This window comes from Podarcis melisellensis, assembly GCF_964234715.1.
Source record: "Podarcis melisellensis genome assembly, chromosome: 4".
Taxonomy (NCBI): Eukaryota; Metazoa; Chordata; class Lepidosauria; order Squamata; family Lacertidae; genus Podarcis; species Podarcis melisellensis.
The window spans coordinates 96,595,355-96,609,536 of record NC_138531.1 but is presented as its reverse complement, the minus strand read 5'-3'; the positions used below and the strand labels follow the sequence as shown (position 1 = coordinate 96,609,536).

Genomic DNA, 14,182 nt, shown 5'->3' with positions numbered 1-14,182 from the left:
GCTTTTAATGTCTGATGTTTTATCGTGTTTTTAATATTCTGTTGGGAGCTACCCAGAGTGGCTGGGGAAACCCAGCCAGATGGGTGGGATATAAATGATTATTATTATTAAGCATATGCAAGAAAGGTTCTGTGCACTGGCCACAGTGGTGAGGGAGAGAAGAGGCAAACCTTGTCAAAGATTTAGCAGGAGCATTAAGCTTTAAGCACGGGCTATAATTGTTGTATTTCTAAAAGCTCCTCTGTTGGCTTGTGCTCACTGATGTCCAGCAAAGCTCAGCTGCCAGGATATCAGGCGGATACTTGGATCCTCAAAATAGTATCCGAAGAAGAGCTAAGATGTTTATCCAGAGATTAGCCGGACAATGCTATTATTAATGAAAGTGAGCAGGACTTGGGTATTATTCATCAAGCAGCAGGAATTTCGAAAACCAGGCAGCTGCAAAGGTTGCAGCGTGGACCAAAAACAAACATTCTACTCTTTTAATCAGCATGACATCTAAAGAACAAATTCAGTGGTTAACAAAACCAACTAGAAAATGCAGGTTCAAATCTCAAGCTATCTGTGAAGCACCTTTTCCGATACTGAGGCACACTCTTTTTTTCCTGAATTAAAACAGGAGTGCACCTGAGTGTGTAAAAGTGAGGAGTCCAACTCCGTTCTCTCTGTGTGAGTTGCCGATCTGGGTGTGCCTCTTCAGAAAGCCCACAGGAGGAACTGACACAGATATACAGTGGAAAACTTTTTTTAAAGGGAGGCTAATTCTGCTACAGGACGCGGGTGGCGCTGTGGGTTAAACCACAGAGCCTAGGACTTGCTGATCAGAAGGTCAGCAGTTCGAATCCCCGTGATGGGGTGAGCTCCCGTTGCTCGATTCCTGCTCCTGCCAACCTAGCAGTTCGAAAGCACATCAGTGCAAGTAGATAAATAGGTATAGCTGAGGCGGGAAGGTAAACGGCGTTTCCGTGCGCTGCTCTGGTTCACCAGAAGCAGCTTAGTCATGCTGGCCACATGACCCAGAAGCTGTACGCCAGCTCCCTCGGCCAATAAAGCGAGATGAGCATCGCAACCCCAGAGTCGGCCATGACTGGACCTAATGGTCAGGGGTCCCTTTACCTTAATTCTGCTACGAGACGCAGGTGGCACTGTGGGTTAAACCACAGAACCTAGGACTTGCTGATCAGAAGGTCGGTGGTTCGAATCCCCGCAATGGGGTGAGTTCCCGTTGCTCAGTCCCTGCTCCTGCCAACCTAGCAGTTCGAAAGCATGCAAAAAAAGTGCAAGTAGATAAATAGGTACCACTCCAGCAGGAAGGTAAACGGCGTTTCCATGCACTGCTCTGGTTCGCCAGAAGCGGCTTAGTCCTGCTGGCCACATGACCCGGAAGCTGTATGCTGGCTCCCTCGGCCAGTAAAGTGAGATGAGCGCCGCAACCCCAGAGTCGGCCACAACTGGACCTAATGGTCAGGGGTCCCTTTACCTAATTCTGCTACATCACTGAATTGGATTACACTGGTTGGAGAGAGACTCATCTCCAGCTGAATGGAAGGGGGAGGGGAGGCCACAGAGCATACAGAGACATAACAAGAGGCGTCTGCTGTTGCCGGGGACATTGGGTTCACCAAAACCTTTCACTATTTCATTCTTTTATGTGTCCAAGCATCATAGCCAGGTCTCTTGTGACCACGGCCTTGCAGAGCCAGGCAGAGGCCTGGGCCAAGTAGATAATGTGCCCCCCCCTCTTTTTTTACCCTGGCGATAACTGGTCTTATAAATAAGTAAGTATATAAATAATTTTCACAAAAGTTATGCTGACAAATAATTCTATTTCAAGGCTTGAACCGCATCTGCATATAAAGACAAAATGGAAAATATAGATAAATATGCTGACCGAGGCCCCCTTTGGAATTGGAGGCCTGGGCCAAGTGGCCCGTATGGCCCCCCCTCTGTCTGGGCCTGCTTGTGACCCCCAAGGGAAGAAGGCTCAGAGCCCGGGGATTGGTGGTGGGACAACTATGAGTGCTCAGAGGGAGAAGACTGGGAGCAGAAGGTGTTGGAAGCTGAAGAAGTACCAGGGTTTAGTGAGCAGGAAGAAACTGTGGCAGAGAGCAGTGCAGAATCAGAGGCAGAAGAGGAGGCAGGAGAGGAGGGAGACCAAGAAGCAGGCTGCAGAAGAAGCTTGGGTTCCCCCCGCCTGCTGCAACCAGCCCCCCCCCCCCGGTCTCCTAGGACCAGAAGTGGTATGAAGAGGATGGAGCAGAGACACGCAAGGCGGCAAAGTCTCAGATTGCTTGGGAAGGAGCCAGGGGAGAAGGAGACTTAGGGAACTGTGGCATCAAGGCAAGATCTACCGGACAGAGTTGTGCTCCTAAGGTCTGGCCTCCTGAGCTGCTTGTTTCTGAGCATAAATAGTTAACTTCAATGACGCCATGTGAGTCCTTACTTGACCTGCTCTTGGCACCCTGATCTGACACCAGCACAGAGTCTGGGCGTTCCTGATCTAAATGGTCACATCCAACAGGTCCATTCACATAGTGAGAACAGGATATAGCATCCTAGCTTGGACATAACATCCACTGAAACCACAAGGACTGTATTTAATAATAATAATAATAATAATAATAATAATAATAATAATAATAATACTTTATTATTTATACCCCGCCCATCTGGCTGGGCTTCCCCAGCCACTCTGGGAGGCTTCCAACAAAATATTAAAATACAGTAGTGCATCAGACATTAAAAGCTTCCCTAAACAGGGATTTGATTTGTGTGTGTGTGTGGGACTGTGTTTAACTGTCCCTTTTTTTGTCACCATCCGCACCATCAGTCTTATTGCATCAGACCTGAAATCCCTCTGGCCTTTTCGTTGTGCAAAGCATAAACGCTTAAATGCAAACGAGATTGTTTTACAGGTTGCCCGTTTTACAGCACAAATGCTTTCACCTGCTTTTCCCACCCATCCCCTTCCACACACGTGAAGCCACCTTAGACTGAGCCAGGTGACCAATCCCACCAATCTCTCCCAGGTCTCAAGATCAGCGAGTTTTGCAGCTTGGCTGGTGTGCAGCCTTTATAGCTGAGAAGCAAAAGAGCAAACCCAACTAAGTCTTATCCAAGCAAATCGTTATTTATAGGTGACACATAATACCCATGGTGACAGCAGCCACGAAATTAAAAGACGCCTGCTTCTTGGGAGAAAAGCAATGACAAACCTAGACAGCATCTTAAAAAGCAGAGACATCACCTTGCCAACAAAGGTCTGTATAGTTAAAGCTCTGGTTTTCCCAGTAGTGATGTGTGGAAGTGAGAGCTGGACCATAAAGAGGCTGATCGCCGAAGAATGGATGCTTTTGAATTCTGGTGCTGGAGGAGACTCTTGAGAGTCCCATGGACTGCAAGAAGATCCAACCTCTCCATTCTGAAGGAAATCAGCCCTGAGTGCTCACTGGAAGGACAGATCCTGAAGCTGAGGCTCCAAGACTTTGGCCACCTCATGAGAAGAGAAGACTCCCTGGAAAAGACCCTGGTGTTGGGAAAGATGGAGGGCACAAGGAGAAGGGGACGACAGAGTCGGACACGACTAAACGACTAAACAACAACAATACCCATTTTGCATTCTTAAGAAATTGATATTTTAGTGTGGCAGCACCTACATTGTGGGATTCCCTACTGACATCAGGCAGATGCCTTCACTGTACAATTTCAGGGCTTGCTAAAAAAACAAAAGGAAGTCAAACCTTGAAATGTTCAAATGATTGTAAAATTAATGAAATGTATACGTTTGAAGAGTATAAATAAAAACTTTTTTAAAAATAACAATAATATTAGCCTGTTGACCAATTGACAGTTGATTAATTCATCTAATAGATCAATTCATCTAACCAACCAAACAAACAAACCAGATCTAATCAATCAATCCATCAATCAATCAGTCTTATCTAATCAAATCATTCTAATTAGAATCATAGAACTGCAGAGTTGAAAGGGACCCCTGGGTCATCTAGTCCAACCCCCTGCAATGCAGGAATTTTCTGCCCAGGGGCGCCGACTTATAAAAAATATTGGGGGGGCCCAAGACCTCCAAACCGCTGCTGCTGGGGGAACGAAAGGGGCGAGCCCCGGGCTGCCCCGACCTTAAGTGAACCTGTGAGGGCCCGCCCTTTGTGGCAGCTGATTGGCTGCCGCCGTGGGCGGTGAATATTAATGAGCTAGGGGGAAATCCCCGCTTCTCGCGGGACTGACGCCAGCCCTGCGAGATTGTTGATGGGTCGAGAGCCCGCAACCCCACCCCCTCTCTAGATCGGGAGTGGCTTTGTTTTAACTCATTACTGAATGTATTTTAAAAGGTAACTATCGTCAAACAAGGAAAATAAAAAATACCAACATAATATTGTGATTTTACAAAGCATAATATAACTAATAATTTTCTTAAATTATTGGGGGGGCGGAGCCCCCCCCAAACGAATTTTTGAGGGGGCTCGGGCCCCCTCAGGCCCCATGGAGTCGGCGCCTATGTTTCTGCCCCATATGCACCTAGGACCCACAATCCTGAAATTAAGTCACACGCTCTACCGATTGACTAAGCATTCAAGCAAACATTGCAGCCGCAGTTGTGATGCATGCATTTGCAAAAAACATTTGTCTCCGTTGTCTGTTTCTAGGATGTGCTTAAAAACAGCATTCTCCAACCTAGCGCCCCCCAGTACTTTCACCAGCTCAAAGCCTTAAAAAATGGAGGTTAATGTGCGTATTGACCCATAGATCTTGTCTGTTTTATCATGCAGGGGTCAGCAAACTTTTTCAGCAGGGGACCAGTCCACTGTCCCTCAGACCTTGTGGGGGGCTGGACTATATTTTTTTCGGGGGGGGGGATGAATTTATTCCTATGCCCCACAAATAACCCAGAGATGCATTATAAATAAGAGCACACATTTTACTCATGTAAAAACCCCAGGCAGGCCCCACAAATAACCCAGAGATGCATTTTAGATAAAAGGACACATTCTACTCATGTAAAAACACGTGGATTCCCGGACCGTCCGCGGGCCAGATTGAGAAGGCGATTGGGCCGGATCCGGCCCCTGGGCCTTAGTTTGCCTACGCATGGTTTAATGCATTAACAATATTGGGAAATAAAAAGCCATTGCCATGTTTGCTCCTACAGCCACGGTCGACCAACCACCTTTCCAGACAAGAATTACTGTACTTAATTTTTACATGTGGATTCCATTCACTGAAACTAAGAGCAGCAAAGTGTTCTGAACACTGCGTTGTCTGCACTAACACTATCACACAATTTTGGTTATCCTTGATTATTTTAAGGAGAAGCAAGACCTTTCTCTCTCTCATACACACATCAAACACACATGCACACACCGTACCGTCACTTCTTAAAGATATATAGCAAAACCATTTGGAAAAACTGAAGATTTCTCCAAAAAAAACCCCCACAGAGCAGAAAATCAGCCCAGGTTTTCACTGGCGGGTGTGTGGGTGCTTTTTAGGAAACAGCGATGCCGAAAGGCTCTCGGCACACAGTCGCGGCTAATTGAAATGGGAGGAGCGCTCTGCAGTGCCTTTTTAGAAAACCAGAAGATGATTCACGGCGTCCCTTTTAATTAAATATAACTGCATCTGGAAGACCTACGATTCTATTCCTGTTTTCCAGACTTGACGGCCTTCCCAGCTTTTCAGAGATGGCATTGTGCTGACCGACGAGGGAGAAAATTTGCAAGGTCCTCTGCTAAATGATAACCGGTCCTCACACACAGGAGAAGGGCGAGAGAAACAAGAAATGGCAAAAGGAAGGGGTGAGGAGCAACTATGTTTGGGCGGTGGGAGTACCGGATCGGCTTCGCCAGTGCATCTACACCATGGGTAGGCAAACTAAGGCCCGGGGCCCGGATCCGGCTCAATCGCCTTCTAAATCAGCGTGGGAATTAGCGTGTTTTTACATGAGTAGAATGTGTCCTTTTATTTAAAATGCATCTCTGGGTTATTTGTGGGGCCTGCCTGGTGTTTTCACATGAGTAGAATGTGTCCTTTTATTTAAAATGCATCTCTGGGTTATTTGTGGAACTTACCTGGTGTTTTTACATGAGTAGAATGTGTGCTTTTATTTAAAATGCATCTCTGGGTTATTTGTGAGGCCTGCCTGGTGTTTTTACATGAGCAGAATGTGTGCTTTTAATTAAAATGCATCTCTGGGTTATTTGTGGAACTTACCTGGTGTTTTTACATGAGTAGAATGTGTGCTTTTATTTAAAATGCACCTCTGGGTTATTTGTGGGGCCTGCCTGGTGTTTTTACATGAGCAGAATGTGTGCTTTTAATTAAAATGCATCTCTGGGTTATTTGTGAGGCATAGGAATTGATTCATTATTTTTTCCCCAAAATATAGTCCGGCCCCCCCACAAAGTCTGAGGGACGGTGGACCGACCCCCTGCTGGAAAAGTTTGCTGACCCCTGGTCTACACTGCCACGACCACCCCTCGCTTTGCATCTCCCTCTCTTGGCAAGCAGCAGGTATGCCTGGAAACTGGCCAGGGTGGATAAAAATCATTGTGTTTTTTTTTTTCAAAAAATCAATCAATCAATTATTTTTTTAAAAATAAATAATAAAAATCAGATTTATTTTTTAAAAAAATTAAATTGGATTTTTAAAAAATTAAGTCAGTTTTTCAAAAAAAATGCTTTTTTTGGGGGGGTGCAATCTTTCTAAAGATAGTTTTCTATTTAAGTCACATTATAGTCCAAAGGCTATTCACCAGGAAATGTGGATTTATTTTTAATTACGTAGCATGAGGCTTTATACGCAATGTTTAAATTTTTCCATTAATCCATTCACAAAGTCATGCTCTTTCAGAGGTTTCTGTAAGATTATTTGGAGCAGTTTTTTTCTAACGACAAGATATTATCACAGATACTTGTTTTTGAAGAGTGAGTTACATAAGTTTTAAGTTTTTCCTGTGTGCCAAAACTCAGTCTAAGGTGTGTGTGTGTTTTTAATTGCTTAACCACATCAGTTAACAAACGTGGATATGTATGCTATAATGTTATTGTTTTAGTTAACCAAATTGTTTAAATTGTTATTAAGGAAATGCTTATTTTTCTCCTTCCAATAAAGTACAGCAGAAAAGTCCAAATATAAACAGTTAACTTACAAAACCTCACAATCATTTCATAACTATCTGCCTCTATATATTTCTAATAATATGGTGGTACCTTGGTTTAAAAACAGTCAGGTTTGCATACGTTTTGGATTACAAACACGTCAAGACCGGAAGTGCGTGTCCCGGTTTGCAAACTATTTTTGGATTAAAAAGGTAAAGGTAAAGGTACCCCTGCCCGTACGGGCCAGTCTTGACAGACTCTGGGGTTGTGCGCCCATCTCACTTAAGAGGCCAGGGGCCAGCGCTGTCCGGAGACACATCCGGGTCACATGGCCAGTGTGACATCGCTGCTCTGGCGAGCCAGAGCTGCACACGGAAACGCCGTTTACCTTCCCGCTGGTAAGCGGTCCCTATTTATCTACTTGCACCCGGAGGTGCTTTCGAACTGCTAGGTTGGCAGGCGCTGGGACCGAGCAGCGGGAGCGCACCCCGCAGCAGGGATTCGAACCGCCGACCTTTCGATCAGCAAGTCCTAGGCGCTGAGGCTTTAACCCACAGCGCCACCTGTGTCCCATTATTTTTGGATTACAACCCCTTTTTTTGGTATTACGAACAAATTTTGGGGGTATGTTCATCTGGGAATCAATCACAGTCAGTGCCAGATTTGCATATAAACAAGCTATAGCTTAGGGCCCCACTCTCTTGGGGCCCCCCAAAAAATTTAAAGGAAAAAAACCACTGGGTGCACATTTCTAAAATATAAGATAAAAAACAAATAAAATAAAACCTACATACAGCAACAGTGTTTTGTGTTGTGTAGGCTCCTAGAATGTAAGTCATGGGCTCCGCCTGCTAGCCTGCTCCCTAAAATATCACTGGTTTGCTCCTTTCTATATATAGGGTGCCGACATTCTGCATGGACTGTTATGTGCAAATGGCTTGAGGTACCTATTAGGTCCATAAATTACCATAGAGCATACATTCAACAACAAAAAAAGCAACAATTTGTTGTTGACAAAGGACAGCTGGACATATAAAGGGCCCCATTACCTTCAGTAGCTTAGGGCCTCATCAAACCTAAATCAGGTCCTGATCACAGTCACTTCATCGTTTGAAAAATGAGGCTTCTTGCCTCCAAAATGGCAACCAGACTGGACGCAGGTGGTGCTGTGGGTTAATCCACAGAGCCCAGGACTTGCCGATCAGAAGGTCGGCGGTTCAAATCCCCACGACGGGGTGAGCTCCCGTTGCTCGGTCCCAGCTCCTGCCAACCTAGCAGTTAGAAAGCACGTCAAAGTGCAAGTAGATAAATAGGTACCGCTCCGGCAGGAAGGTAAACGGCATTTCCATGCGCTGCTCTGGTTCGCCAGAAGCGGCTTAGTCCTGCTGGCCACATGACCCGGAAGCTGTACGCCGGCTCCCTCGGCCAGTAAAGCGAGATGAGCGCCACAACCCCAGAGTTGGCCATGACTGGACCTAATGGTCAGCTTTACCTTTACCTTTTACCCTTAGTTTAAGGAGCCATTTGGCACCGAGTCCCCCCCACCCCAGAGTATCTAACGCTGCCCCCCAACCTCACAATGTCCATGAAAGGACAGCGAATGTAATTGGAGAAAGGACTCTGTGCATACAGGGAATCAGGCAGAGGGCCTTCTCAGTGGTGGCGCCCGCCCTGTGGAACGCCCTCCCATCAGATGTCAAGGAAATACAGTCATACCTCGGGTTACAGCCGCTTCAGGTTGCTTTTTTGGGGGGGTTACGGACCACCGGAAACCGGAATACTGGAATGGGTTACTTACGGGTTTCGGCAGTCACACATGCACAGAAGTGCTAAATCATGCTTTTTGATTGCTGATTTGCAACGCTATGCAGGTCTCCTCCCAAAGAACCGCCCTTTGGTTCAAGGCAAGTTGCTCCCAGGTAAGTATATGGTGGGGCTACCGTCTTAGTCAAGTGTCTTAAGACAGGGGCAGCCTCCAGAAGAGGCTGGACTACAACTCCCATCAGCCTTGGCCGATGGTCAGGAATGATGGGAACTGTAATAGAACAAGATTCAGAGAGCTACCCTGCTACCCTTGGCTAAAGATATAATCTTAAAGCCTTCTGAGTCTCAGTTCTTCTGAGCCTGCCAGCCCTTTCTCTCTCCAACCACATGTAGTTTCACAAAGGCTACATAATCTTCTTTCTGGCCTTGCAAGGAATCAAGCCTTCTGTATTACGGCCTATCCTTTGGAACTCCCTGCCCAGTGATATTAGGCCAGTGTGCCTTTCAGGACCTGCTAATACCGGTTTTTTTGTTGAAGCATGCCTACCCAGACATGTCAATTGAACATGTATTTTCATGTGTAATTTTAGTTTGTTTGTTTTTAAATCTGCTGGTTTCATTTTGTTTTTAACATCTGAGCTTATCAGTCATTTTAAAGTATGTTTTCTGTTTCATGTAAACTACTTAGAGGTTATGATGATTTAAAATATATATGAATCCTGTGAAAGGAACTGAATGGATGACAGCAATCAGAAGTTTTAAAAGGCACAGAAATATATATAAAATTCTGCAAGTTCATATATGTACCCTCATATAATTTTTTTTGCGGGGGAGATTTATAGATGGCAGAATTAGGAACACCCAACAGAATTTTCTTAGCAAATGTCAAAGTTCTGGGTGCAAAAATTCAGTGTGAAATTCTGTACCGTCAATGTGATAATTCAAGGATGGCAAAATTTCAGAGCCTCTTACAGAATTTCATTGTCAGCTCTGGAGGCACAACTACAGTCGACACTTGTTATTTCTAAACCCATGAAATCTGTTGCATTTGAAGTTAGAGGAAGAAAAAAGGAAAGAAGTTTATCTCCCACAGCATGCAAAATTGGCACAAAATATTTTGACTCCCAGGGCGAAATATGTACAGTGGTACCTCGGGTTACATACGCTTCAGGTTACATACGCTTCAGGTTACAGACTCCGCTAATCCGGAAATAGTGCTTCAGGTTCAGAACTTTGCTTCAGGATGAGAACACAAATTGTGCTCCGGCAGCGCTGCAGCAGCAGGAGGCCCCATTAGCTAAAGTGGTGCTTCAGGTTAAGAACAGTTTCAGGTTAAGAACAGACCTCCGGAATGAATTAAGTACTTAAACCAAGGTACCACTGTATATAATGTGCCCCCGCAGTTATTGATCTGGGAAACAATCTCCTAGGGACTTCTCCTGCGTGGTTTTCACTAATCTGAATGCAAACTGTAAAAGGAGAGAACCTTTCATACAAACATGTATATGCCGACCACTGACCCACCTGCCTCCATATTGTCTACTCTGAATGGCAGAGGCTCTTCGGTACCCAGAAGAACATTCCTATCCCCGTAGTCAAGCATCTTCTCAATGGGAAAGGTCAGGGATGGAACCTGGAAGATTCTGCATGTATAGCACGGGTCCTACCAACAACCTCCTTTGGCGATGGCAGCAGCTGGGCTGCAGAACATCTGCTTTGCTTGCAGAAGGCCCAGCTTCAATTCTTGGGGCCTCCAGGTAGGGTTGGGAGATTCTCCCTTGCCTGAAACCCTGCAGAACTGATGCCGGTCAGTGTAGGCAATAGGGAGCTAGATGGAGCAGTAGTATATAAGGCAGATTCTGATGTTCCTCATGTAAACGTGGTTTATGGAGGAGAACCGCCTTATGGTTTGTGCCCAGTATACCTGAAGGAGCGTCTCCACCCCCATCGTTCTGCCCGGACGCTGAGGTCCAGCGCCGAGGGCCTTCTGGCGGTTCCCTTACTGTGAGAAGCAAAGCTGCAGGGAACCAGGCAGAGGGCCTTCTTGGTAGTGGCGCCCGCCCTGTGGAACGCCCTCCTGTCAGATGTCAAAGAGATAAACAACTACCTGACATTTAGAAGACATCTGAAGGCAGCCCTGTTCAGGGAGGTTTTTAATGTGTGACATTTTGATGTACAGTTGTACCTTGGGTTAAGAACTTAATTCATTCTGGAGGTCCATTCTTAACCTGAAACTGTTCTTAACCTGAAGCACCACTTTAGCTAATGGGGCCCCTGCTGCCGCTGCGCCGCCAGAGCATGATTTCTGTTCTCATCCTGAAGCAAAGTTCTTAAGCTGAGGCACTATTTCTGGGTTAGCGGAGTCTGTAACCTGAAGCGTAACCCGAGGTACCACTGTATTTTTAATCCTTGTCGGAAGCCGCCCAGGGTGGCTGGGGAAACCCAGCCAGATGGGTGGGGTACAAATAAATTATTATTATTATTATTCCCGGTGACAAAGATCCAAGCATCTCCCACGAATTCGGCCAGCCCCCTCCCTCTGCCTGGCGGTCAGGCCCACCTCCGACCGCGCAAATGGACCATGTAGGAAGTCCTACCAGGTACGGGTCAACCTGCTGGGCTTCTTACCTATAGGAGGAGGTGCTCACCCGGGCTGTGACTTCCTCCTTGATCTGCCGGTTGAGAGCATCCACGGCCGCCCGTCCTTTGCTGGTGTCGAGCGACGTGGAGTACCCGGCCGCCACCTGCTGTTGCTGCTCTATCGGGTCGCCCTCAGATACAAGGACCTTCTTCTTGGTCTTCTTGACCCTCCCTTCTTCAGGCCTGGTGGGGTTGGCCTCCTCTTCCTTCCCTCTCTCCTCCTTTTCTGGAGCCACGTGGGTCTTCCTCCTCATCTCCAGGCTCCCGGGCCTCTCCTTGGAGCCTTTGTCCAGATCCACCGCAGGAATGGGCATAGGTTTGGGGATCCAGGGATGGTCGCCTCTCTTGGGGATAGGCCAGGCGCGGAAATCCTTCTGGTACTGGCTCTCCTTCTCGAAGGGCGTGTCCGATGGCTGGTACTCGCTCTTCGGCTTGCAGCTGGGCTCGGGTCTCTGCACCTTCCAAGCCTTGTAGTCCTGGCGCATCACCGAGTCGGCCGACGGGTCTTTCGGCTGCTGCCCAGGCTTGTGATGGCCTCCCGGGGCCGCGTGGTCCACAGCTGCAGAGGTCGCCCTGGCAACCGCATCCAGGTCACCCCCGCCAAGGGCAGAGGGCTGGGTCTCGATGGCCGAGGATGGGCGTGGCAGGTGGTGCTGCTGCTGCTGCTGCACCACAATATGGGTCCCCGGGATCTCGGTGGCTTCCGAGTATTTGGTGAAGACCAAAGGCACAGCGATGTCGGCTTTGTCCAGCTGGTTCCAGAAGCGGGCGATGCAGCAGGCCCGACTGATGCAAGGCCAGGCCATCTTGGCAGCCTGGTCCAGTTCCACTCCTCCCTCCACGTTTGGGGAACACCTACTCACCTCCTTCCCCTTCCCCAGATATAGATAGATACACACACAGAGAGACAATGGGAGCCACCAGCTCAGTGGCGACCCAACTCTCTCTCTCTCTCTCCCCTTACCTTACAGGCGTGATTTTGCACACAAAAAATCAAAGTGCGGTTGGCAAAAGCACCCAAGCTTGATCAGAGGCGGAACCCCACTGAAGTAAGACAAACAAACAGCCAGCAATTAATAATAATAAAAATCTAGAGTCATTCAGAAAAGAGGGTCAAACAAATTCGGAGCCACTCCCTTTGGCAGGGGGTTGAAGAGTCCGGAGATCCCAAGAGAAAGATGATCAGGGATGGGGAGGAAATTGTCCTATATCCGATTTGCCAATATCCAAAGCAGAGGGCGCCGGCAAGCCCCAAAAGGGAGACTGGAGACCCGCTTGCTTTCAAAGGGCATCGCCCACCCGAGGAGGAGAAAGGGGGGTCCTTCGGAGCCTCATGGCTGAGAGAGGGGACGGTGGGGTGATGGATGGCGGGGGGAGAGATCCGGCCTTGCAGCCCCACCTCTTTTCTTTCGCTCCGTCTGTCTGTCTGCCTGTCTTTCTCTCTCTCTCTCTCTCCGGCTCAACTGCTTGCAGACACCAAGTCAGGCTTCAGAAAGAGCCGCGCGCCTCGGGGCTCCGGCCATCGCCATCCGACGGCAGCGGCGCAAGGACGGCCGCGCTGGTTGCGGCTGCGGCAGAGAGGAGAGAGGACCGCACCCAGTCGTGCGCCCTGGCGGAGAAGGATGCTGGAGGGAGGCGATGCGGTCGGATCACCTGCCTCCGTCAGCACGCACTGCACGCCGGGGAGGGAGGGGGAGGTGGGGGAGGAGGAGGAGGAGGAGGAGGGAGGAAGCAGCCCTTAACCCTTCCCGGCCCGGACAGAAGAGGGAGGCGTTCCCCAAGGGTGGGAGGCGTGCATTCTTCCCAAGGAAGAAAGGCGCTTGGCAAGATGCGTAAAAAGCGCACCACGTCTCCAAAGCGCTGCGCCAGGCAATGGCCTGAGCAAGGCTGGCCCTTGGGTTCTTCAGCGTTGTTGTTGTTGTTGTTTAGTCGTGTCCGACTCTTCGTGACCCCCTGGACCAGAGCACGCGAGGCATTCCTGTCCACCACTGCCTCCTGCAGTTTGGTCAAACTCATGCTGGTAGCTTCGAGAACACTGTCCAACCATCTTGTCCTCTGTCGTCCCCTTCTCCTTGTACCCTCCATCTTTCCCAGCATCAGGGTCTTTTCCAGGGAGTCTTCTCTTCTCATGAGGTGGCCAAAGTAATGGAGCCTCAGCTTCAGGATCTGCCCTTCCAGTGAGCACTCAGGGCTGATTTCCTTCAGAATGGATATGTTTGATCTTCTTGCAGTCTCCTCAGGAGTCTCCTCCAGCACCATAATTCAAAAGCATCCATTCTTCGGCGATCAGCCTTCTTTATGGTCCAGCTCTCACTTCCATACATCACTACTGGGAAAACCACAGCTTTAACTATACGGACCTTTGTTGGCAAGGTGATGTCTCTGCTTTTTAAGATGCTGTCTAGGTTTGTCCCTGCTTTTCTCCCAAAAAGAAGGCGTCTTTTAATTTTGTGACTGCTGTCATCATCTGCAGTGATCATGGAGCCCAAGAAAGTAAAATCTCCCACTGCCTCCATTTCTTCCCCTTCTGTTTGCCAGGAGGTGATGGGACCAGTGGCCATGATCTTCGTTTTTTTGATGTTGAGCCATGTTTGATTTTTATATGTGTTCGAAGCTGCCCAGAATGGCTGGGTCAACCCAGTCAGATGGGTGGGGTATAAAT

The 14,182-nt window shown here is 48.0% G+C and overlaps 1 protein-coding gene across 1 annotated transcript in view; it reads right to left on the bottom strand.

Annotated features, from left to right (window-relative positions):
• The window catches only part of MAP6 (microtubule associated protein 6), a 59,578-nt gene extending 46,384 nt beyond the window's left edge, over nt 1–13,194 (bottom strand). Inside the window, exon 1 of the mRNA XM_081909977.1 lies at nt 11,509–13,194. Within this exon, the coding sequence (XP_081766103.1) occupies nt 11,509–12,326 (818 nt within the window). The 5' untranslated portion in view covers nt 12,327–13,194. The remainder of the gene's footprint in view (nt 1–11,508) is intronic.
• Between the last annotated feature and the right edge of the window lie 988 nt (nt 13,195–14,182).